This window comes from Oncorhynchus nerka, linkage group LG24 (assembly GCF_034236695.1).
Source record: "Oncorhynchus nerka isolate Pitt River linkage group LG24, Oner_Uvic_2.0, whole genome shotgun sequence".
In the NCBI taxonomy this organism is placed as follows: domain Eukaryota; kingdom Metazoa; phylum Chordata; class Actinopteri; order Salmoniformes; family Salmonidae; genus Oncorhynchus; species Oncorhynchus nerka.
The window spans coordinates 22,164,636-22,188,804 of NC_088419.1; the positions used below are offsets into that span (position 1 = coordinate 22,164,636).

At 42.6% G+C, this 24,169-nt stretch overlaps 2 protein-coding genes across 2 annotated transcripts in view; both read right to left on the reverse strand.

Annotated features, from left to right (window-relative positions):
* The window catches only part of LOC115107665 (dermatan-sulfate epimerase-like), a 29,776-nt gene extending 28,446 nt beyond the window's left edge, over positions 1–1,330 (reverse strand). Inside the window, exon 1 of the mRNA XM_029631163.2 lies at positions 1,108–1,330. The gene's annotated coding sequence lies outside the window, so the exon portion shown is untranslated. The remainder of the gene's footprint in view (positions 1–1,107) is intronic.
* Positions 1,331–1,529: 199 nt separating this feature from the next.
* Positions 1,530–24,169, reverse strand: part of LOC115107667 (5'-nucleotidase domain-containing protein 1-like) — an 82,135-nt gene continuing 59,495 nt past the window's right edge. Inside the window, exons 9-12 of the mRNA XM_029631169.2 lie at positions 18,548–18,669; positions 14,142–14,315; positions 3,219–3,387; positions 1,530–2,917 (exon numbers count right to left, since the gene is read on the reverse strand). Of these exons, the coding sequence (XP_029487029.2) occupies positions 2,802–2,917; positions 3,219–3,387; positions 14,142–14,315; positions 18,548–18,669 (581 nt within the window). The 3' untranslated portion in view covers positions 1,530–2,801. The remainder of the gene's footprint in view (positions 2,918–3,218; positions 3,388–14,141; positions 14,316–18,547; positions 18,670–24,169) is intronic.

A 24,169-nucleotide genomic window follows, 5' to 3' on the forward strand; every position in this document is an offset into this window, starting at 1 on the left:
CGGGGCATTGTCATGAAAGAGGAAAGGGCCTTCCCCTAACTGTTGCCATAAAGTTTAAAACACAGAATCGTCTAGAATGTCATTCTAAGTGTTAAGATTTCCCTTCGCTGGAACTAAGGGGCCTAGCAACAAACCATGAAAAACAGCCCCAGACCATTAATCCTCTTCAGCCAAGCTTTACAGTTGGCACTATGCATTTGAGCAGGTAGCGTTCTCTTTCACGAAGCTCCCAACAAACAGTTATTGTGCTGACGTTACTTCCAGAGGCAGTGGGAATCTGCAGTGAGTGTTGCAGACGATATTTATGTGCTACACGCTTCAGCAATTTCGTTCTGTGAGCTTGTGTTGCCTACCACTTAGTGGCTGTGCCGTTGGTGCTCCTAGAGGTTTCCACCTCACAATAACAGCCCTTACAGTTGGCAGCTCTAGCAGGGCAGAAATTTGATTAACTGACTTGTAATTACTGTAGAAATGTGCCAATAATGTATTTTGGAAAGTATTCTATACTGCTCCATCACTAGAAAGTAATACAACAAACCCTAAACTCGTGGTTATATTTACAATGGCAATATTTACTAGGCAGCTCCACATATCTTTCTTTACCTGGCTGCTCTCACCTCCTTACCTTGGATAGCCACTTTCAGGCCGCTAGCGTCTTAACAAACTTGATACTCATATTAAAAGACACCTTTGCCAAAGTGTCCCAGCTTTTTCATATTAGTAGTTTTCATAGGACATATAATTATATATTTTAATACCTATACACACCTCTGAGAACACCCTACACATTTCCATTTGGTAGGCTATCGAATGTCATCGAGTACTATCCTTGTATGTGACTTTTGTCATCAGTGTCATATTTAAGAAAGTATACTTAAGTATTGAGTTCATTATTTCGTTTTATATGTACATCTACTTAAATAAATAGTACTTTTCTTAAAGTTTAATTAATTATTATTCCCACATTGGAAAAACGTTACACCTACTAGTACACCACATAACCTCAAAATAGGCTAACGCGCAGATTGCGCACTGAAATTGACATTTTCCCGATCAGTGAAGCCTTGGTGTAAAGACAAAATGGTACACTGATTAAGATAAGCCTACCTGTCAAAACCAGTTGTTGTAAAATTGTAGTCCAGATTTGATACTCCTACCAGTCACTTCATAATAGAATCCCCGCGACATTCATCGATGCGTTGAATCTTTCAAGTGGTGAAAAAAAGTTACCATTCTGCGTAATGGGAGAAATTGCTGTTTTGGAGAGAACGTCATAAACTGTTGTATGAGGGGCAGTATGGGTAAGTGCCTGGAGAAGTGGGACGTGGGAGGGAGACCGAAAGTAATGATTGTACACACAAACAACCAGGTAGGCAGAACAGATTTATAGAATTGAAGGCAGGCAGCCAATAGTTTCAAATAGGTCTATTCCAATTTGGTCATGATCTCTGACTGACACATTTTCAGAAATGTTTTATTTTTACTGTCAAGAAAACACACAAAGTACCAGAAAAGGCAGTGTAACAAAATTGTAGAACATTTTTCTTTATTTCATAGACAGTACATTAAACACTTTCCCTGTATCTTCTCTAGAACACAAGAGCACTAATGAATTGAACATAAGGCAAATGGGCTTATAAAAGTTTGCAAATCACATGAAAAAAAGTAAATGGATCACTAAAGCTGCATTGTGTTTAACGCCAACAATTATTTATAACATAATAACCCACTTTGGCTTCCCAATTAAAGTCTCCTGTCCCCTCTTATCAACTAATACAGTACTTACTATCAAAATACTCTTAAAAGCATATTCAGACTGTTTCTTATCAATATAATACAACTAGTCTATATGCAGTCCACCAACACATGTAACCATTTCGGAGTCGGTTAAAGCATATATTCAAATTGGTACTGCATATGAAGCTTAAGTATTCCACACTTTTACAGTCACCCCAACAGCACTATAGTTTACTGCTGCACCAAGATAATACATAGAGTACACAGAGCATAGTATTAACCACCCAGTATTACAGTTTTCCTTTATTATTACATTTTTTTTCCACAGAAAGGTAACACCAAGGACAGATTGTGCCATTTCTTCAAGAACAATCCTCTTACACACCTTACACAAAATCAATACAGGAGAAATGCTTTACCTTTTAAGGGCATCTAAATGTACTGTTATTCAAATGCATACAGCGAAACAAAAACAAAATGTCTGTTTATTATTTATTATACACACACTAATGCCAGGCATAATGGATTATTCTGCATTTCTCTCGGGAGACAAACACTGCTGGGACTGTTCAACGTTACATTTCAGATCAGATTTGAGGTCAGGACACACAAAAACAAAATGTAGGACATTATTTGTGGGGCTTGAAAGGTTTGTTACTACTCTAAAGAGTTACTGACTTACATTGAATGATGCACTTACAGTATAGGGGGTTCAACTGGAACACCAATTACCTACAAAAAAAAATAGTGGTCTTCACATAAAACAATATGAATGTGCTTTAATCAGCACTGTATGCTGACAGATACCTAGACAATTGGCAAGTCACATTTTCCACACAAACGTACAATAATCCACGTACAGAACAACGTTCAAATGTAGCCAAGTTACTTACAGAGCGATACTGTGCTTTTACATTCCCATGGTTTCTATCAATGTGAGCGTGATTTCCTGTGCTCTAGGGATGATTGGCGTGGTTCAGGTGTGGAACTACAGGTGAGATGGAGACACATTCCTCCCCATTAGGCTGAGGAGGTTGAGGGGGGCGACTCTGGGAAGAAGGACTCTAAGACGACTGACTCTGGCATTTCTTCAGCAGGGAATCTGGGGGTCTGGGGTAGTAGCCGGTGGTGCAGGGTTTGTTGGGAGAGAACCTGGGGAACTTGTAGTCCAGAGGGAGATCTAAGGAGGGTTGAAATAAATGTATGAATAATATGATGTCACATCAACCAGTTTGGCCTGCTTAGCTGAGACAGTAACCCCCAAAGCTTTGCTAAAACCAACCTTCACAAAAAGGAACAGAACACTTTCCAGGGACACTTCTCAACAAGAATAAGGAACGAGTAGTAGAGGAAATCTGGGGTCAAATGCCTCTTCAAACAAACAAAGCACGCCTCTCTCAAGACAAGACGCTACAGTAGTTAGGTAGGCCATTACGCAATACAAGAGTCAGTGAGCCCCCATAGCCCTCTCCTCCCTGTACCTGCAATAGACTCCACACTGGGGATGGCCATTGTGCTGTATTTGTGGATGCTATGGCAGCACCAGGTGAGTTTCTGGCTCTCCTCATCCCCTCCAGGAGTCTTGTGTGTGTCCACAAAGTAGGATCCCCACTGTTCGGATGGAGCAGAGGGTGCCTTCATGCCCTGGTCCTGAAAGCACATCACACGTGCTAATGAGGGAGTGATTCTCTGACTAGACAGAGGGAAGTAATCCTGCTAGTAGGGAAATTCATTACTAATGATGGATCCACTTTTTTAACAGGAATTTCTAAATTAAAAGCAGTGTGGAGTTAGTCTAAAGTTTTCATGTCACCTGCACAAGTAGGGAAAATGCCTTTCTTGCCAGCTCTAAACCCAACAATGCAGTAATCAATAACAATGTAGAACAGGAACACATACGAAATGAAAATAAGAAGAAAACGACAAAGTAAGAAGTTATATACAGGGCCAGTTCCAATACTGTATTTACAATGTGCAGGAATACTGGAGTGATAGAGTTAGATACTGCATGTACCTTACTGTATGTATGCACTGTAAGGTGACTAGGCATCAGGAGATATGATAAACAGAGCAGCGGTGTATATTATGATTGTATGTGAGTGGGTGTGCGTACAGTCAGTATAAATGCATGTGGGTGTGAGCGAATGATGAAGTGACTGTGTGTGTAGGAATAAAAAATAAAATACAAGGTTCAACTTAGATAGTTTACAAAACGGCTATGGCTTGGGGATAGAAGCTGTTCAGGAACCTGCTGGTGTCAAACTTGATGCACCACTTTGGTTTCAGAGAAATCAAATCAAATGTTACATGCGCCGAATACAACAGGTATATATAGACCTTACCGTGAAATGCTTACTTACAAGCCCTTAAACTTCTTGATGCACCCATCCCGTTAGCGGGATCATTTTCGTCAACCACCACTGAATTGCAGAGCGCCAAATTCAAAGTAAATTACTAAAAATATTTCATTTTCATGAAATCACAAGTGCAATATAGCAAAACACAGCTTAGCTTGTTGTTAACTTCTTGCGTCGAGCCATCCCGGATCCGGTATCGTGACTACAGCCTCAAGCTCATTAACGTAACGCAACGTTAACTATTCATGAAAATCGCAAATGAAATGAAATTAATCTATTTGCTCTCAAGCTTAGCCTTTTGTTAACAACACTGTCATCTCAGATTTTCAAAATATGCTTCTCAACCATTGCAAAACAAGCATTTGTGTAACAGTATTGATAGCTAGCATAGCATTTAGCGTAGCATTTAGCGTTAGCATTCAGCAGGCAACATTTTCACAAAAACCAGAAAAGCATTCAAATAAAATCATTTACCTTTGAAGAACTTCGGATGTTTTCAATGAGGAGACTCTCAGATAGCAAATGTTCAGTTTTTCCTCTGAAAGATTATTTGTTTAGGACAAATCGCTCCGTTTTCTGCGTCACGTTTAGCTACGAAAAAAACCTGTATCCAGGATTGTGTAAATCTATCCGCAAGCTCATTAGCATAACACAACGTTAACTATTCATGAAAATCGCAAATGAAATGAAATTAATCTATTTGCTCTCAAGCTTAGCCTTTTGTTAACAACACTGTCATCTCAGATTTTCAAAATATGCTTTTGAACCATAGCTAAACAAGCATTTGTGTAACAGTATTGATAGCCTAGCATAGGATTATGCCTGTCTTTCAGCATGCAACATTTTCACAAAAACCAGAAAACGATTCAAATAAAATCATTTACCTTTGAAGAACTTCAGATGTTTTCAATGAGGAGACTCTGTTAGATAGCAAATGTTCCGTTTTTACAAAAAATATTATTTGTGTCAACTAATCGCTCCGTTTTGTTCATCACGTTTGGGTAAAAAAATATATATATATTAAGTCATTAAAACGCAAACTTTTTTCCAAATTAACTCCATAATATCGAAAGAAACATGGCAAACCGATGTTTAGAATCAATCCTCAAGGTGTTTTTCACATATCTATCGACGATAAAATCCTCCGTGGCAGTTGACTTTCTCTTCTGAAGAAATGGAACGCGCATGGACCTACAGATTACGCAATAATTTCGACACAGGACACCGGGCGGGACACCAGGTAAATGTAGTCTCTTATGGTCAATCTTCCAATGATATGCCTACAAACACGTCACAATGCTGCAGACACCTTGGAGAAACGACACAAAGGGCAGGCTCATTCCTGGCGCATTGACAGCCATATAAGGAGACATTGGAACACAGCGCCTTCAGAATCTGGGGCATTTCCTGTATGAAACTTCATCTTGGTTTCGCCTGTAGCATTAGTTCTGGGGCACTCACAGAGAATATCTTTGCAGTAGAGTTTTGTCTTTCCAAGGCTGTCAATTCCATGCATAGTCGAGCATCTTTTCGTGACAAAATATTGCGCTTAAAACGGGCACGTCTTTTTATCCAATAATGACATAGCGCCCCCATAGGTTGAAGAGGTTAATCCACCTGGCGTGTCATACCAAGCGATTATGTAAGCACATCTCTCTCAGTAGACAAAATATTACAAACAGCTAGCAGCCAAGTAGATTGGTCACGAAAGTCAGAAAAGCAATAAATTAAATCGCTTACCTTTGATGATCTTCGGATGTTTGCACTCACGAGACTCCCAGTTACACAATAAATGTTCCTTTTGTTCCATAAAGATTATTTTTATATCCAAAATACCTCCATTTGGTTGGCGCATTATGTTGAGAAATCCACAGGCTCGAGCGGTCACGACATCGCAGACGAAAATTCCAAATAGTATCCACAATTTCAAACGTTTTTTTATAATCAATCCTCAGGTTGTTTTTACAATATATAATCGATAATATATCAACCGGAAAGTAGCTTTTTCAATAGTAGAGAGAGAGAAAATGGCTGCACCAAGCTGTTGCGCATACAAAACGCTGCTGGCACCCAGCCATACAATGACGTGAGGTGACCTTTCTCGTCCATTTAAAAAAAAAAAAAAAGCCTGAAACTATGTCTAACCTCTAGCAATCCCGTATCCGGGAGCGTAATTATAGCCTCAAGCTCATTACCATAACGCAACGTTAACTATTCATGAAAATCGCAAATGAAATGGAAGAAATATATTCACTCACAAGCTTAGCCTTTTGTTAACAACACTGTCATCTCAGATTTTCAAAATATGCTTTTCAACCATAGGTACACAAGCATTTGTGTAAGAGTATTGATAGCTAGCATAGCATTAAGCCTAGCATTCAGCAGGCAACATTTTCACAAAAACAAGAAAAGCATTCAAATAAAATAATTTACCTTTGAAGAACTTAGGATGTTTTCAATGAGGAGACTCAGATAGCAAATGTTCAGTTTTTCCAAAAAGATTACTTGTGTAGGAGAAATCGCTCCGTTTTGTTCATCATGTTTGGCTAAGAAAAAAATCCGAAAATGCAGTCTCTACAACGCCGAACTTTTTACCAAATTAACTCCATAATATCGACAGAAACATGGCAAGCGTTGTTTAGAATCAATCCTCAAGGTGTTTTTCACATATCTATTCGATGATAAATCATTCGTGGCAGCTGTGTTTCTCCTCGAAGCAAACGAAAAATACACGCAGCTGGAGATTACGCAATCATTTCAACGGAGGACACCAAGCGGCCACCTGGTAGATGTAGTCTCTTAAGGTCAATCTTCCAATGATTTGCCTACAAATACGTCACAATGCTGTCGACACCTTGGGGAAACGACAGAAAGTCTAAGCTCATTCGTGACCCATACACAGCCATATACGGAGACATTGGAACACAGCACATTCAATATCTGGGGCACTTCCTTTATGAAATTTCATCTTGGTTTCGCCTGTAGCATTAGTTCTGTGGCACTCACAGACAATATCTTTGCAGTTTTGGAAACGCCAGAGTGTTTTCTTTCCAAAGCTGTCAATTATATGCATAGTCGAACATCTTTTCGTGACAAAAAAATATTGTTTAAAACGGGAACGTTTTTTTATCCATAAATTAAAAGAGCGCCCCGTATATCCAAGAAGCTAAAGGCTGGTCACACCATGGGGAAGCCATAGGAAAAGGAATCGGGTTGATATCCCTTTAAATGGAGCGAAGGCAGGCTATGGAACATGGAGCTTTCAAAATAGAAGCCACTTCCTGGTTTGATTTTCCTCAGGTTTTCGCCTGCAATATCAGTTCTGTTATACTCACAGACAATATTTTGACAGTTTTGGAAACTTTAGAGTGTTTTCTATCCTAATCTGACAATTATATGCATATTCGAGATTCTGAGCCTGAGAAATAGGCAGTTTAATTTGGGTATGTTTTTCATCCAAACATCAAAATACTGCCCCCTACACTCAAGAGGTTTTAACCAACAACACAGTTCAAGAAATAGAGTTAAGAAAATATTTACTAAATAAACTAAAGTTTAAAAAAATACAATTAAAAAAAAGTTAAAGAAAATGATATAACAATAATGAAGGTATGAAGGGACAGGTTAGTCGAGGTAATTTGTATATTTAGGTAGGGGTAAAGTGACTATGCATAGATAATAAACAGCGAGTAGCAGCAGTGTGAAAACAAGGTTGGGGTGGGGCAGCAATGTAAATAGTCCGGGAGGCCATTTGATTAATTGTCCACCAGTCTTATGGCTTGGGGGTAAAAGCTGTTAACCTCTTAAGTCGACCCTCTACTTTTTTGAACATTCTGTTAAAAATCGCGCAACATTTCAGCGCCCTGCTACTCATGCCAGGAATATAGTATATGCATTTGCTTAGTCTGTGTGGATAGAAAACACTCAGACGTTTATAAAACTGGTTAAATCACTGCTGTGGCTTTACCAGAACGGCATTTACATCGAAAAGCACAGGAAAAACTGATCACTGAAAATGGGAAAATATATCCATGCGCTACTTGAACCCATTGATAAAGGTGAACCACAATTAATTGACTGAGGTTGCAGTACCTACAGCTTCCACACGGTGTCTAGAGTCTTGTCATTTCCCTTCGAGTTTTTTCTTGGTCAAACACATGCAGGGCACCGTATCTCCTCAGGTCTAGGACCGGATATTTTCATTGAGTTTCTAGCCGGACATTTTTCCAGACGGACAGCTAATGATCTTTACATCGCCTCCTGATGAATTTTATCGCTTATTAACGTTTACTAATACCTAAAGTTGCATTACAAACGTATTTCGAAGTGTTTTGTGAAAGTTTATCGTCGACTTTTGAATTTTAAAAAAATGACGTTACGTTTTGAAACAATGTTTTTTTCGTTTATCACACAGTCTACATATAACGATATCTAGGCTTTATATGGACCGATTTAATCAAAATAAAGACCCAAATAGTGTTTATGGGACATCTAGGAGTGCCAACAAAGAAGATGGTGAAAGGTAATGAATGTTTTCTATTTTATTGTGCGGTTTGTGTAACGCCGAAATGCTAATTATTTTGTTTACGTCCCCTGTGGGTCTTTTTGGGTGTTACATGCTATCAGATAATAGCTTCTCATGCTTTCGCCGAAAAGCATTTTAAAAATCTGACTTGTTGCCTGGATTCACAACGAGTGTAGCTTTAATTCGATACCCTGCATGTGTATTTTAATGAACTTTTGAGTTTTAACTAATACTATTAGCATTTAGCGTAGCGCATTTGCATTTCCAGAGCTCTAGTTGGGACGCAAGCGTCCCGAGTAGAAGCAACAGGTTAAAGAACCTTTTGGAACTGGACTTGGCGCTCCGGTACCACTTGCCGTGCGGTAGCAGAGGGAACAGTCTTTAACTTGGGTGACTGAAGTCTTTGACAATTTTTAGAACCTTCCCCTGACACCGCCTAGTATATAGGTCCTAGATGGCAGGAAGCTTGGACCCAGTGATGTACTGGGCCATACGCACTACCCTCTGTAGCACCTTACGGTCAGATGCCGAGCAGTTGCCACACCAGGCGGTGATGCAACCAATCAGGATGTTCTCGATGGTGCAGCTGTAAAAAGAATTGAGGACCTGGGGACCCATGCCAAATCTTTTCAGTCTCCTGAGGGGGACAAGTTGTTGTCGTGCCCTCTTCACAACTGTCTTGGTGTGTTTGGACCATGATAGTTTGTTTGAGATGTGGACACCAAGGAACTTGAAACTCTCGACCCGCTCCACTACAGCCCCATCAATGTTAATGGGGGCCTGTTTGGCTCTCCTTTTCCTGTAGTCCACGATCAGCTCATTTGTCTTGCTCATATTGAGGGAGAGGTTGTTGTCCTGGCACCACACTGCCAGGTCTCTGAGCTCCTCCCTATAGGCTGTCTCATCGTTGTGTCGTCAGCAAACTTAATGATGGTGTTGGAGTCGTGTTTGGCCACGCAGTGATGGGTGAACAGGGAGTACAGGAGGAGACTAAGCACGCACCACTGAGGGGCCCCAGTGTTGAGGATCAGAGTGGAAAATGTGTTGTTGCCTACCCTTACCATCAGGAAGTCCAGGATCCAGTTGCAGAGGGAGGTGTTTAGTCCCTTAGCTTAGTGATGAGCTTTGTGGGCACTATGAAGAGCCTTCTCACATAGGTGTTCCTTTTGTCCAGGTGAGAAAAGGCAGTGTGGAGTGCGATTGAGATTGCGTCATCTGTGGATCTTTTGGGGGGAGGGGTGTAATCATATAGGCAGGTTACCTTCGCTTTCTTGGGCACAGGGACTATGGTGATCTGTTTAAAACATGTAGGTATTACATAATTGGTCAGGGAGAAGTTGAAAATGTCAGTGAAGACACTGGCCAGTTGGTCCGCATATGCTTTGAGTCCACGTCCTGATAATCCGTCTGTTGGCCAATAATACGGAGGGTAGTGGTGGTTTACCTAATCGCCGGCGAATTCTCACAAGGCACTCCGCCCTTCTCCCCCTTTTTCTCCATCTTTTCTTCACGTGGATGACAGGGATTTGGGCCTGGTCTTGAGAGCAGTATATCCTTTGCGTTTGACTCATTAAAGAAAAAATCTTCGTCAGGTTTGATGTGAGTAATCGCAGTTCTTATGTCAAGGTCTTTTTGGTGATAAGAGACTGTAGCAGCAACATTATGTACAAAATCAGTTACAAACAATGTGAAAAGACTAACAAAATAGCACAGTTGGTTAGGAGCCTGTAAAACGGCAGCCATCCCCTCTGGCACCATTATTACACCCCCCCCTTCTTACTCATCCTTATCAGTGCCATTTGTCAGTTCAACATGTTAATCTCTAAAAAGTGCTGAAAGTCAGAACATGTCTTAAAAACAGGATGTGGTTAACAAGTACGGACTGATAACAGATCAAACTAGAGGTAGCAGAAGACACATCTAAATTACTCAACTCTTACAGATACAGTTGAAGTCGAAAGTTTACATACACTTAGGTTGGAGTCATTAAAACTAGTTTTTCAACCACTCCACAAATTTCTTGTTAACAAACTAGTTTTGGCAAGTCGGTTAGGACATCTAGTTTGTGCATGACAAGTCATTTTTCCAACAATTGTTTACAGACAGATTATTTCACTGTATCACAATTCCAGTGGGTCAGAAGTTTACATACACTAATTTGACTGTGCCTTCAAACAGCTTGGAAAATTCCAGAAAATGACATGTCATTTAGCCTACCAGAAGCTTCTAAAGCCATCATTTGAGTCAATTGGAGGTTTACCTGTGGATGTATTTCAAGGCCTACCTTCAAACTCAGTGCCTATTTGCTTGAAATCATGGGAAAATCAAAAGAAATCAGCCAAAAATTGTAGACCTCCACAAGTCTGGTTCATCCATGGGAGCAATTTCCAAATGCCTGAAGGTACTACGTTCATCTGTACAAACAATAGTACGCAAGTATAAACACCATGGGACCACACAACAGTGAAACTGCTCAGGAAGGAGACGCATTCTGTCTCCTAGAGATTAATGCACTTTGGTGCGAAAAGTGAAAATCAATCCCAGAACAACATCAAAGGACCTTGTGAAGATGCTGGAGAAAACGGGTACAAAAGTATCTATATCCACAGTAAAACAAGTCCTATATTGACATAACCTGAAAGGCCGCTCAGCAAGGAAGAAGCCACTGCACCAAAACCGCCATAAAAAATCCAGACTACGGTTTGGAACTGCACATGGGGACAAAGATCGTACTTTTTGGAGAAATGTCCTCTGGTCTGAATAAACACAAATAGAACTGTTTGGCAATAATGACCATCATTATACTTTGAGGAAAAAGGGGAATGCTTGTAAGCCGAAGAACACCATCCCAACCGTGAAGCACTGGGGTGGCAGCATCATGTTGTGGGGGTGCTTTGCTGCAGGAGGGACTGGTGCACTTCACAAAATAGATGGCATCATGAGGAAGAAAAAGTATGTGAATATATTGAAGCAACATCTCAAGACATCAGTCAGGAAGTTAAAGCTTGATCGCAAATGGGTCTTCCAAACGGACAATGACCGCAAGCATGCCTCCAAAGTTGGGGCAAAATGGCTTAAGGACAACAAAGTCAAGGTATTGGAGTGGCCATCACAAAGCCCCGACCTCAATCCCATAGAAAATTTGTGGGCAGAACTGAAAAAGCGTATACGAGCAAGGAGGCCTACAAACCTGACTCAGTTACACCAGCTCTGTCAGGGGGAAGGGGCCAAAATTCACCCAACTTATTGTGGGAAGCTTGTGGAAGGCTACCCGAAACGTCTGACCCAAGTTAAAACATTTAAAGGCAATGCTACCAAATACTAATTAAGTGTATGTACAATTCTGACCCACTGGGAATGTGATGAAAGAAGGGAATTTTTACTCGGATTAAATGTCAGGAATTGTGAAAATCTGAGTTTAAATGTATTTGGCTAAGGTGTATGTAAACTTTCAACTTCAACTGTACTCAACTGTAATCATATAGGCAGGTTACCTTCGCTTTCTTGGGCACAGGGACTATGGTGGTCTGTTTAAAACATGTAGGTATTACATAATTGGTCAGGGAGAGGTCGAAAATGTCAGTGAAGACACTGGCCAGTTGGTCCGCATATGCTTTGAGTCCACGTCCTGATAATCCGTCTGTTGGCCAATAATACGGAGGGTAGTGGTGGTTTACCTAATCGCCAGGGAATTCTCACAAGGCACCCCGCCCTTCTCCCCCTTTTTCTGTCTTTTCTTCACGCGGAGGACAGTGATCTGGGCCTGGTCTTGAGAGAGAGAGAGCAGTATATCCTTTGCATCAGATTCATTAAAGAAAAAATCTTCATCCAGTTTGGTGAGTAATCGCCGTTCTGATGTCCAGAAGGTCTTTTTGGTGATAAGAGACTGTAGCAGCAACATTATGTACAAAATCAGTTACAAACCATGTGAAAAACTAACAAAATAGCAGAGTTGCTTAGGAGCCTGTAAAACGGCAGCCATCCCCTCTGGCACCATTATTATCCCCCACCCCCTTCTTACTCCTCCTTATCAGTGCCATTTGTCGGTCCAACATGTTAATCTCTAAAAAGTGCTGAAAGGCAGAACATGCCTTAAAAACAGGATGTGGTTAACAAGTACGGACTGATAACAGATCAAACTAGAGGTAGCAGAAGACACATCTAAATTTCTCAACTCTTGCAGATACTTCCTCGAAATATGATTCAGTTCACCTGGGAGAAAGGGCATTGCGTAATTTTTTTTTAAAAGAAATGTTGCTACTTTGTCCCTCTCTTGGTGAAAAGTGTGATGGAAGACCTTCTTCTGAATTACGCTTTTTGACTTCCAACCAGACTTGGAGACGGAGTTGCATGCTGAGAAGATCTGTTTGTTAGAAGTCATTCATAAGATTAAATGAATCCACGATCTTTCATGTTAAAAGAACGTAGATAAAAGATCAGCTCCGAACTCTGAGCCATGGAAACATTCTGGCTACTTCTGCACTAACTACTTCTCCCTCTTCTCTACACTGAACCTCATAATATATCATTAGTAAGAGGCAACGCGATGCACAACATTACAAACAGTAGCCTATTCATGTGGAAAGTTCCACCAGATATTGAGGGACAAATTGTAACCAAAAGGAATCTGGGAGAAACATGTCATTCATGGCAGTTCTCTTAAGAGTGTCTATTAATGTGTTACATACACTCTGGCTGCAGCAGAGCAAAAGAGAAATGGAGACCAACTAGAGCTTCCAGGAATATCTATTAAATGAGGCAAATGGGGAAATACGTTTTAGAAAGGCAAGTAGAGAGTGAGAGTGAGAGTGAGAGTGAGAGAGAGAGAGAGAGAGAAAATGGGGTGGGGGGGAGACAAAGAGAGAGGGAGAAGGGAAAAAGAGAGAGACAGAGGTAGAGGTGTGAGTCTAGGCGGAGACAATTTGTCCATCTACAAGGTCCCGTGCTCCAAACGTGGCACAACCTCCTCCGTCAGTCCCTTCAGAGGAAGGAGTCCTCTATCCTAGTGGTGTTTTGGCCAAACAAGGACGTTCCTCTCATTGCTCCTGGCAACAGATATGCTGACTCATCTAACTTCTCTACTGTCTGGAACAAAACATCCTCCATGGCCTGGTCAGTGAGGGAAGCACTGGGTGATATTGCATCCTGGTCGTACGGATTACTTCATAGTTTCCTTCCTAGTAGTACGTCAGCTTCCCTAAAATGTTTATTTTCTGACTTTACTGTACTTACACTAGGCTTACTCTGAGAAATACAGACTCACATAAACTTGTTTTACAGGTTCCTCCTTTAGATGTGAAACTGTAATAATATGAAACCACCACGGTATACCAATGCAATTGCAGAATGTCTTTTGATAATGCTACAAAATGAACACACGCACATTCTCAGACACACATGCTACATTGGGTATATTTTGGCACTGAGCCAATGAACTGGGGGTTGGGAGAATATGTCTTTTAGGTAGCAGGGGCAAGGTGGGCGAGCACATTAAACGGAAACAACTGCTGGTGTGAACTTACCTCAAACTTTCCCTTCTTCTCCTGAGGCTCCACTTGGGCCTCATTGGTCTCTGCTGCGTCGCTCCTCGGGACGCCCTCTCCCTCCATTTCCTCCACGATCATCACAGTCTCCCACTTCCCAAACATGCTAGCAGGGAACATGTCCGACCGCATGCTATCCCCAAAGTACACCACCTATAGAGGGTAGGAGACAGGACATAGACAAAGAATTATGCCATTATCTGAGCAGCTGCTCTGTCAATTACGTAGACTTTTCATAGAGCAACTACTTCTTTATGTGATTTGTAAAGGTTCAGTTGTAAAGCGCTGATAGAATAGCAATTTGGCTGGATTTGTTTCAAAGGGGGCATTCAGTCGTAGTCGAATTCAATAACTCTGACATGTCTTACTGCCCCTAGGGCAAACTAGACCAGACACGATGTGGCTGCAAAACTCATCATGTCTCTTTTGTAGTTTTGCTATGGCTGGAAAGAAAAAGACGTTAAGACCGGCTTAGCTGAACGACATACCTAAACTGACTGGCAACCCCTTTCCTGACATTCAAAACCCATTGCAACAAATGTATATAGTTGTGTGCTTTGCAACTCCAATGGAACCTAAGGGTTAAGAAGAGTGTCAGAGGGATTAGAGAACCACTAGGAAAAACAAACAAGAATGCTGACATAATGGAATCAGCTTCAGCACATCACCAAACCCTGACTTCATGATGGGTTATTTTAAGGAGAGAATAAAGGTTATTACACCAGGCCACTGAGGCCAGTGTTCTATAAGGATGATACTATTTTGGTGCTTAAGACACACACTTAAAGTCCTTCACACAGCTCTCTGTGTGGAATGCAGAGTGGTGTGTATGTGTTTGTTTTGGAGGCAGGCAGATGACCACTAAGAGAAGGTGGTGAGGGAGGAGTGGAGGGTCTCTAATGTGTTCATGTGGGCTGCTGGACTCACTCCGGAAACCCCCTCTTCTCAGGCCCTTTACAGTGTCTGTGACCAGGTCTTGCAGTGCCACGCACAAATTAACAGGACAGCCAGCTGGCCAGCCAGGGCCTCGGCTGTGGAGCTGTGAGCTGGGCCTGTGGATCTCTGGAGCTGGGCATAGGGATCAGGTTTTCTGAGAAACTGGCCACAGAGCGAGAGAGAGAGCGAGAGAGGGCACTGCTGCGGAGTGCACCAATTGTTTTTCATCTCCCCACTGCAGGCAAAGGCATCAGATCAGTATGATAAATATTTACAGGCCAATTCCAACACAGCGGCAAAACATTATTTGAGAGACTTTCATGTGGCTCTCTAGATGCTAAACACAGTTTCCTAAGGCTGGGACGTATAAAGCAACATACAGGTTTCAACTACAACAAGACTGCTCTTCTGAGGACTCTTTCCCCTGAAGATATTACTTGCTACAGTCTGCAGCTCCCTCCTTCTCCCTAGGAGAAAATTAATGTCAGCCTGACAGCATGGCCTTTCCCCTGGGGAGGAAACAGGGTGACCAGAGCCCATTGTGCTCCACTGTGTGGGGCCTGGCTGGAACAGACAGAGCCTGCATCTCAAATGCCACCTTGTTCCTTATGTAGTGCACTACTTTTGACCACGGACGGCCCTTAGGGGTGCCATTTGGGATGCAGACAGACAGAGAGGAGGGAAGGGGAGATCACATATCTGACAGAGGGCCAGGGATGTAAGGGCTATATCCATGTTACTTAGTCACCAATCCGATCATTACAGCAGCTTTGCTCATACATGAAATTGTAACAACACAACAGATCTTTAAGAATGGTTAAATGTGTCTGGAGGGAGAAAAAGGTCTGAGATTCCAGATAGAGAGAAGTGGGTGGAGTACGCTTACTACAACAAAATGACTCACAGAGGAAAATGAGTGCCATTTGAGTCATTGACTCATTGAGTCTGTATGAGCAGGGCAGCTCAGTGTCTAAGCTTTGATCCTCCATGTGGCAGCCAGACCTGTGCTCACTGCTACAGGGGACTGTAATCTGCCCTGAATGCCTCCCATTCAGCCGGCCGGCATTAAGTCCTGTCAGGTGAAAGTGATGAGAACCCAAAACAGACTGCTTCAGATCACGGTTAGTGCTATCCGGGATGCTTGAGACATCCCTACCCTGAACCCTAACCCTAACCGGAACCTTAACCCCTACCCTTAACCATAAACCCCAACCTAACCCTTACCATAACCATTATAAATCTCAACTTCAATGGGGAATGGACATTCCAAGGATCCCGGATAGCAATTACCCTCTGGTCACCTCAGAGGGGCTGCCTTAAAGCTGCCATAAGTGCAGGTTGTGGAGGTTGACACTGCATTCCTCGAGCGCTTTCTCCACGTGGCCCGAGAACAGAGGGGGCATTGAGCACTCCTGGCCAGGTGGGAGGGGTGGGAGAGAGGGAGGGGACGCTGAGGACGTGGATGATGTGCGTCCCTGGGTGCACAAGTCAGTGAGTGGGAGCCTTTCCTTAAAGCTGAGAGAGGGCTCAAAAAGGGGCTCAGAGGGAGAAGAGCTGGCTGCCTGCCTGTCAGAAATCATATGGGCTGTGTACTCTACAGTAAGGGCGTGTTTATCACATACCCTCTCAGCAGGACAGGCAACTCTCTGGGCTGGCAGTCTAGCCCTGTTGACACTTATGCTAAGGTGTGCAGGTGTACACGGCCATGTTTCCCTCTCCTTCACACCGGTGCGAATAACCCCGAGCTGATTTATAGAGGACGTCAGATCTCTGTGCATCTGCCAGGAATGGAAGCTCAAAGCAAACCTACACTGCTTTGTGGATAAATATTTTGACACAAATCCCAGGATAATATAGAAGTGATGTGGTTATTTGGATATATACTGAACAAAAATACAAACACAACATGTAAAGTGTTGGTCATGTTTCATGAGTTGAAATAAAAGATCCCAGAAATGTTCCATATGTGCAAAAAGTTTATTTCTCTCAAATTGTGTGCACAAATTTGTTTACATCCCTGTTAGTGAGCATTTCTCCTTTACCAAGATAATCCATCCACCTGACAGGTATGGCATATCAAGAACTTAATTAAACAGCATGATCATTACACAGGTGCATCGTGTGCTGGGGACAATAAAAGGCTCCTCTAAAATGTGCTGTTTTGAAACAACACAATGCCAGAGATGTCTCAAGTTTTGAGGGAGCGTGCAATTGGTATGCTGACTGCAATAATGTCCACCAGAGCTGTTGCCAGAACATTTAATGTTCATTTCTCTACCATAAGCCGCCTCCAACATCGTTTTAGAGAATTTGGCAGTATGTCCAACGAGCCTCACAACTGCAGACCACGTGTAAATGGGCCAGTCCAGGACCTCCACATCCGGCTTCTTCACCTGTGGGATTGTTTGGGACCAGCCACCCGACACAGCTGATGAAACTGGGTTTGCACAACCAAAGAATTTCTGCACACTACTGTCAGAAACCGTCTCTGGGAAGCTCATCTGCTTGCTCGTCGTCCTCACCAGGGTCTTGACCTGACTGTTCAGCATTGTAACCGTCTTCAGTGGGCAAATGCACACCTTCGATGGCCACTGGCATGCTGGAGAAGTGTGCTCTTCACGGATTAATCCCCGTTTCAACTGTACCGGACAGATAGTATCGTGTGGGTGAGCGGTTTGCTGATGTCAACGTTGTGAACAGAGTGCCCCATGGTGGCAGTGGGGTTATGGTATGGGCAGGCTTAAGCTAAGGACAACGAACACAATTTTATCAATGGCAATTTGAATGCACAGAGATACCATGACGAGATCCTGAGGCCCATTGTCGTGCCATTCATCCGCCGCCATCACCTCATGTTTCAGCATGATAACGCACATCCCCATGTCACAAGGATATGTACACAATTCCTGGAAGCTGAAAATGTCCCAGTTCTTTCACGTTCAGCATACTCACCAGACATGTCACCCATTGAGCATGTGTGGGATGCTCTGGATCTACGTGTATGACAGTGTGTTCCAGTTCTCGCCAATATCCAGCAACTTCGCACAGCCATTAAAGAGGAGTGGGACAACATTCCACAGGCCACAATCAGCAGCATGATTAATTCTATGCGAAGGAGATGTGTCACACTACATGAGGCAAATTGTGGTCACACCAAATACTGACTGGTTTTCTGATCCCAGCTCCTACCCTTTTTTTAAGGTATCCGTGACCAACAGATACATATCTCTATTCCCAGTCATATGAATCCATAGATTAGGGCCAAATTAATTCATTTAAATTGACTGATTTAATTCAGTAGAATCTTACAAATTGTAACATGTTGCGTTTCTATTTTTGCTCAGTGTATTTATTACACAGCTTGTTAGTTATTCCAAAACATGATCAGTAGAATTTCCTCTTGAAGGATAAGAAAAGATTAAACCAACTAACCAATCTATCAATCTTACCTTGGGCTCAGGATTGCCAGTCATGGTCTTGAGCAGCTCGTGGAGGTGGGGCCAGTTGCCTTGAGAGTACCAGCCAGGCTTGTCCAGGGATGGCAGCCCTTCGCTCTCCTCCACATCATTCACTACAGCCAGGAAAAAGACAACAACAACCACAAAGTCACCACACAGATCGACTACACCGTTTAGCGACATGAACATACACGACCACACCGCTTAGCACACAACCACAACACCTCTCTACCTCATAACTCAACACTGGGCCCACAAGCAAATGTGACACCTTTCAGGAAACTAGGCGTATGTCGCGTGTCACTACTTCACAGGAGAGGCATTTGAACGTAAACTTTTTTTTTATCAAAACGCATTTTTGGGGGGGGCAGAAATGCATTCTGGAATATTTCATGTGCCTTAACAACAAACGTGTATGCCATCTGTAAATATGAATAAAATGGTGAAATTACAAGCCTAGTTGGTTTAGCCACGAAAAAAGGCAGGAACCTTTCCACTAGCTATGATTGGCTGAGATATTGGATGGGTTGGACATGCCGAGAGATTAGTTCGGATTTGTCTACCATGTAGCGCACTTCTGTCTATAACATGAGCTGGTCAGTATGGGTAGGTAATCTTTTCTAACAGATATTTATTTTAAGATATAATGTAGAACTGCAAAAGTGTTGTTCTCCACTTTCTGGAGGACCGAGTTTTGAATACAGTGGAATGCCCGGTGGAATTAGAGTACGATAGCTAAGGAGATGGAGAAAATTATGTTGTTTGATTGCAAATATGCAGAGGGAGTTGAAAAAAGAACACACAGAAGGCTGTTGTATAAAACACCTGTATCCAGATTACATCTTCAAACTAAGGGGAACCATGGCATCCGTGACCGATAGGGAGAAGCGTCCATCCATGTATATGGGTAGGGATAGTCTAGCTAGCTACATTTTCAGATGTTATGTTTCTAATTTTGGCAGAAAGTAGTTTAAATTTCAAGTTAAAGCGTACGGTTAGCTGGCTGGCTCGCTAGCTAACGTTACATATATGATCTGTGGAGTAATATTATTCATATCTCAGAGCCATTTGCATTGCTAGTTATAGCCTAATGTTAGCCATCTAACACTGAACCTGGTTGGCTAGCTGGCTACCTGCAGTTTCATGCAAGGTAGTAATGTTAGGAGTTGGGATTATGGTTCTTTGTTTAGCTAGCTAGCTACATGCCTAAACAAAATACCCTACTATGTAAGTAACCATTTCACTACACCTTCTGTATCCTGTGCATGTGACAAATTAACTTTGATTTTATTTGATATAGTATGTGTTTACCAGAGACGGTAATGAGACCTGCACCAAAGTCAAATTAGGATATAACGTTAGGCCAATGAGAAAGTGTCTACATTCTAAGATTTCTTTGGTAGAGTTTATTTTCCTGTAACAATGAAGACCGTGTCAAGCTATATGATATGGTCATTATTTGAACTGGCTAGCCAGCTAACTTAACATTAGATAGCTAGCTAACAAGCTAGAAACGAACCAAAACATTGTTTAGAAAGTAGCTTTTAGTTGCCTGGTTTGCTTGATTGACATGTCCTAAATTCATTTTTAAAATGGGTGATTTATTGACTATTTTGGACCACGAGGCCGCTGATGTCATGCAGCCTGTACTTTTTTGTGGTTAGTACATGGCCTCACATGTAAATCCTTAAAGAGATGGCTGGGGCTAAGGCTTAAGAGAGTGTGTACGATGCTAAATGAGTGTAGACTAAGATGAGCTCTCCAGTAGGTTTACCAAAATATTCAAGGGCCATTTTCTCAAAAGTGAGGTTACAAGTTTATCAACTTTCAAAGCAGAATTACTTTCCAATTGTTCCTCAACTGTAGTGTATGATATACCATTTTTTAGCTCAGTCTTTACTTTTCCAAAGTAAAAAACACTATTTCAAATTTTGCTACATAAGACCGAATTGAGCCAGTCGGTAAAAAATATGGATTCTAACAAATATGGATACTATCATATACATCACTTGTGAGGGATAATTTAAAATAGATTTTTCACAGGTGCCTAATTGGAGCTACTGTACTTCCATGAGTATGTTTCCTAAACAGATATAGTGCACTACTTTTGAACAGGGCATACAGGGCTCTGTGTAGGGAATAAGGTGCCATTTGGGACACAACCATGTAGGCTCGTCTGCTTCCTCCTTTTTCAGGCACTCACTCACAGAAGTCACACATTATACAGGAAAGTGTGTCAATGACCTCATGGAAGCATTTACAGTTCATAAATAACACCCAATGATCTTTCCAAACTTCAGGAACAACATGGTTTATGTCTTAATGCTCAACAACAGCCAAGTACTTTTCACTAAGAGAAAAAGTCTATCTATATAGTCATTCCTGGTTGACTGGAGGGGGTTTTGGCCTGCTTGATTGGGCTGCTGCTGGTTAGCAAAAACCACAGTCTGTTTCAGTTTGTGCAAGGGGGTAGTGGAGCATAGCCAATACAAGATACAGAGAAGCTGGAATCTAAACTGCACCACACAATTCTCACAGCATTACTCACACAATAGTAACTGCTGGGAGGGAGGCCCCAGAAAGTTCCTTGAAAATAAATCGAATGTTTAGCTGAACTCAGTAAAAAGAGCTTAGGCCTACCGGAATCTCCATTGTGTAAATATAACTGTATAAACTTTTATTCATATTGTGTTTCATCTTCAAAGTCCTTGTGCCTGTCTTAACTGATTGGTACTTAAGACCAGCAGCAGGAAAACCTCTACTTTCATTTTTTAAAACGACAGCCCTGGACAAAGTCGGCTGCAGGTTCAAATCAAATCAAACTATTTGTCACATGCGCTGAATATAAGAAATGTAAACTTTACCGTGAAATGCTTACTTACAAGCCCTTAACCAACAGCGCAGTTCAAGAAGAAGAAAATATTTACCAAGTAGACTAAAATAAATAGTAACACTATATACTGGGGCCACCGGAACCGAGTGTGCGGGGGCACAGGCTAGTTGAGGTAATCTGTATATGTAGCTGGGGGCGAAGTGACTATGCATAGGTAACAAACAAACAGCGAGTAGCAGCAGCGTACAAGGGGGGGGGGGGGGCAGTGTAAATTGTCCGGTGGCAATTTAAAAAAATGTTCAGCAGTCTTATGGCTTGGGGGTAGAAGCTGTTGAGGAGCCTTTGGTCCTAGACTTGGCGCTCCGGTACCACTTGCCTTGCGGTAGCAGAGAACAGTCTATAACCTGGAGTCTCTGACCATTTTATGGGCTTTCCTCTGACACCGCCTATTATATAGGTCCTGGATGGCAGCTTGGCCCCAGTGATGTACTGGGCCGTACGCACCATCCCCTGTAGCGCCTTACGGTCAGATGCCGAGCAGTTTCCATACCAGATGGTGATGCAACCATGCTCTCGATGGGGCAGCTGTAGAACCTTTTGAGGATCTGGGGACCCATGCCATATCTTTTCAGTCTCCTGAGGGGGAAAAGTTGTTGTCGTGCCCTCTTCACAACTGTCTTGGTGTGTTTGGACCATGATAGTTTGTTTGTGATGTGGACACCAAGGAACTTGAAACTCTCGACCCGCTCCACTACAGCCCCGTTGATGTTAATAGGGGCCTGTTCGGCCCCGCCTTTTCCTGTAGTCCACGATCAGCTCCTATGTCTTGCTCACATTGAGGGAGAGGCAGTTGTCCTGGCACCACACTGCCAGGTCTCTGACCTCCTCCCTGTAGGCCATCTCATCGTTGTCGGTGATCAGGCCTACCAGTGTTGTGTCGTCAGCAAACTTAATGATGGTGTTGGAATCGTGTTTGGCCACGCAGTCGTGGGTGAACAGGGAGTACAGGAGGAGACTAAATACACACACCCTTGAGGGGCCCCAGTGTTAAGGATAAGCTTAGCAGACGTTGATCTGTTGGGGCGATATGCGAACTGGAGTGGGTCTAGGGTGTCCGGGAGGATGCTGTTGATGTGTGCCATGACCGGCCTTTCAAAAGCACTTCATGGCTACCAACGTGAGTGCCACAGGGCGGTAATCATTTAGGCAGGTTACCTTCGCTTCCTTGGGCACAGGGTGGTCCTTGGGCACGATGGTGGTCTGCTTGAAACATGTAGGTATTACAGACTCGGTCAGGGAGAGGTTGAAAATGTCAGTGATGACCCTTCACAGTTGGTATGCGCGTGCTTTGAGAATTGTGAATGTTGCTTTGTGAATGTTGACCTGTTTAAAGGTTTTGTTCACATCGACTACCAAGAGCGTTATCACACAGCCATCTAGAACAGCTGGTGCTCTCGTGCATGCTTCAGTGTTGCTTGCCTCGAAGCGAGCATAAAAGGCATTAAGCTCATCTGGTAGGCTCGCGTCACTGGGCAGCTGGTGTCTGGGTTTCCCTTTGTAGTCCGTAATAGTTTTCAAGCCCTGCCACATCTGACGAGCGGCAGAGCAGGATTCAATCTTAATCCTGTATTGACACTTTGCTTGTTTGATGGTTCGTCTGAGGGTATAGCGGGTTTTCCTATAAACGTCCGGAATTAGTCTCCCGCTCCTTGAAAGCGGCAGCTCTAGTCTTTAGCTTTATGCAGATGTTGCCTGTAATCCATGGCTTCTGATTGGGATATGTACTTACAGTCACTGTGGGGACAACGTCATCGATGCACTTATTGATGAAGCCAATGACTGAGGTGGTGTATTCCTCAATGCCATTGGATGAATTCCGGAACATATTCCAGTCGGTGCTAGCAAAACAGTTCTATTAGCATAGCATCCGCGTCATCTGACCACTTCCATATTGAGCAATTCACAGGTACTTCCTGCTTTAGTTTTTTCTTGTAAGCAGGAATCAGGAGGATAGAATTATGGTCCGATTTGCCAAATGGAGGGCGGGGGAGAGCTTTGTATGCATCTCTGTGTGTGGAGTAAAGGTGGTCTAGGATATTTTCTCCCTGTGATATGCTGGTAAAAATTTGGCAACACTGATTTAAGTTTGTCTGCATTAAAGTCCCCGGCTACTAGGAGCGCCGCTTCTGGGTGAGCATTTTCTTCTTTGCCTATGGCCTGATAGAGTTGGTTGAGAGCGGTCTTAGTGCCAGCTTTGTTTTGTGGTGGTAAATAGACGGCTATGAATAATACAGATGAGAACTCTTGGTAGATAGTGTGTTCTACAGCTTATCATAAGGTATTCTACCTCGAGACTTCTTTAATATTAGACATTACGCGGCAGCTGTTATTGACAAAAAGACACACACACACCCACATCTCGTCTTACCAGAGGTAGCATCTCTGTTCTGCCGGTGTATGGAAAATCCCGCTAGCTCCATATTGTCCGTATCTTTGTTTAGCCACATCTCGGTGAAACATAAAATGTTACAGTTTTTAATGTCCCGTTGGTGGGATAATCGTAGGTCATCAATTTTATTTTCCAATGATTGCACATTAGCAAGAAGAATGGAAGGCAGTGGGAGTTTACTCGCTAGCCTCCGGATTCTCAAAAGGATGCCATTTCCGGCAACTTTTATTCACGCAAAAGGCGTGGATCTTGGCCTGTTCCAGTGAAAGCAGGATATACTTCTCCTCGGATTCGTTAAAGGAAAACGTTTCTTCCAGTCCAAGGTAGAGGT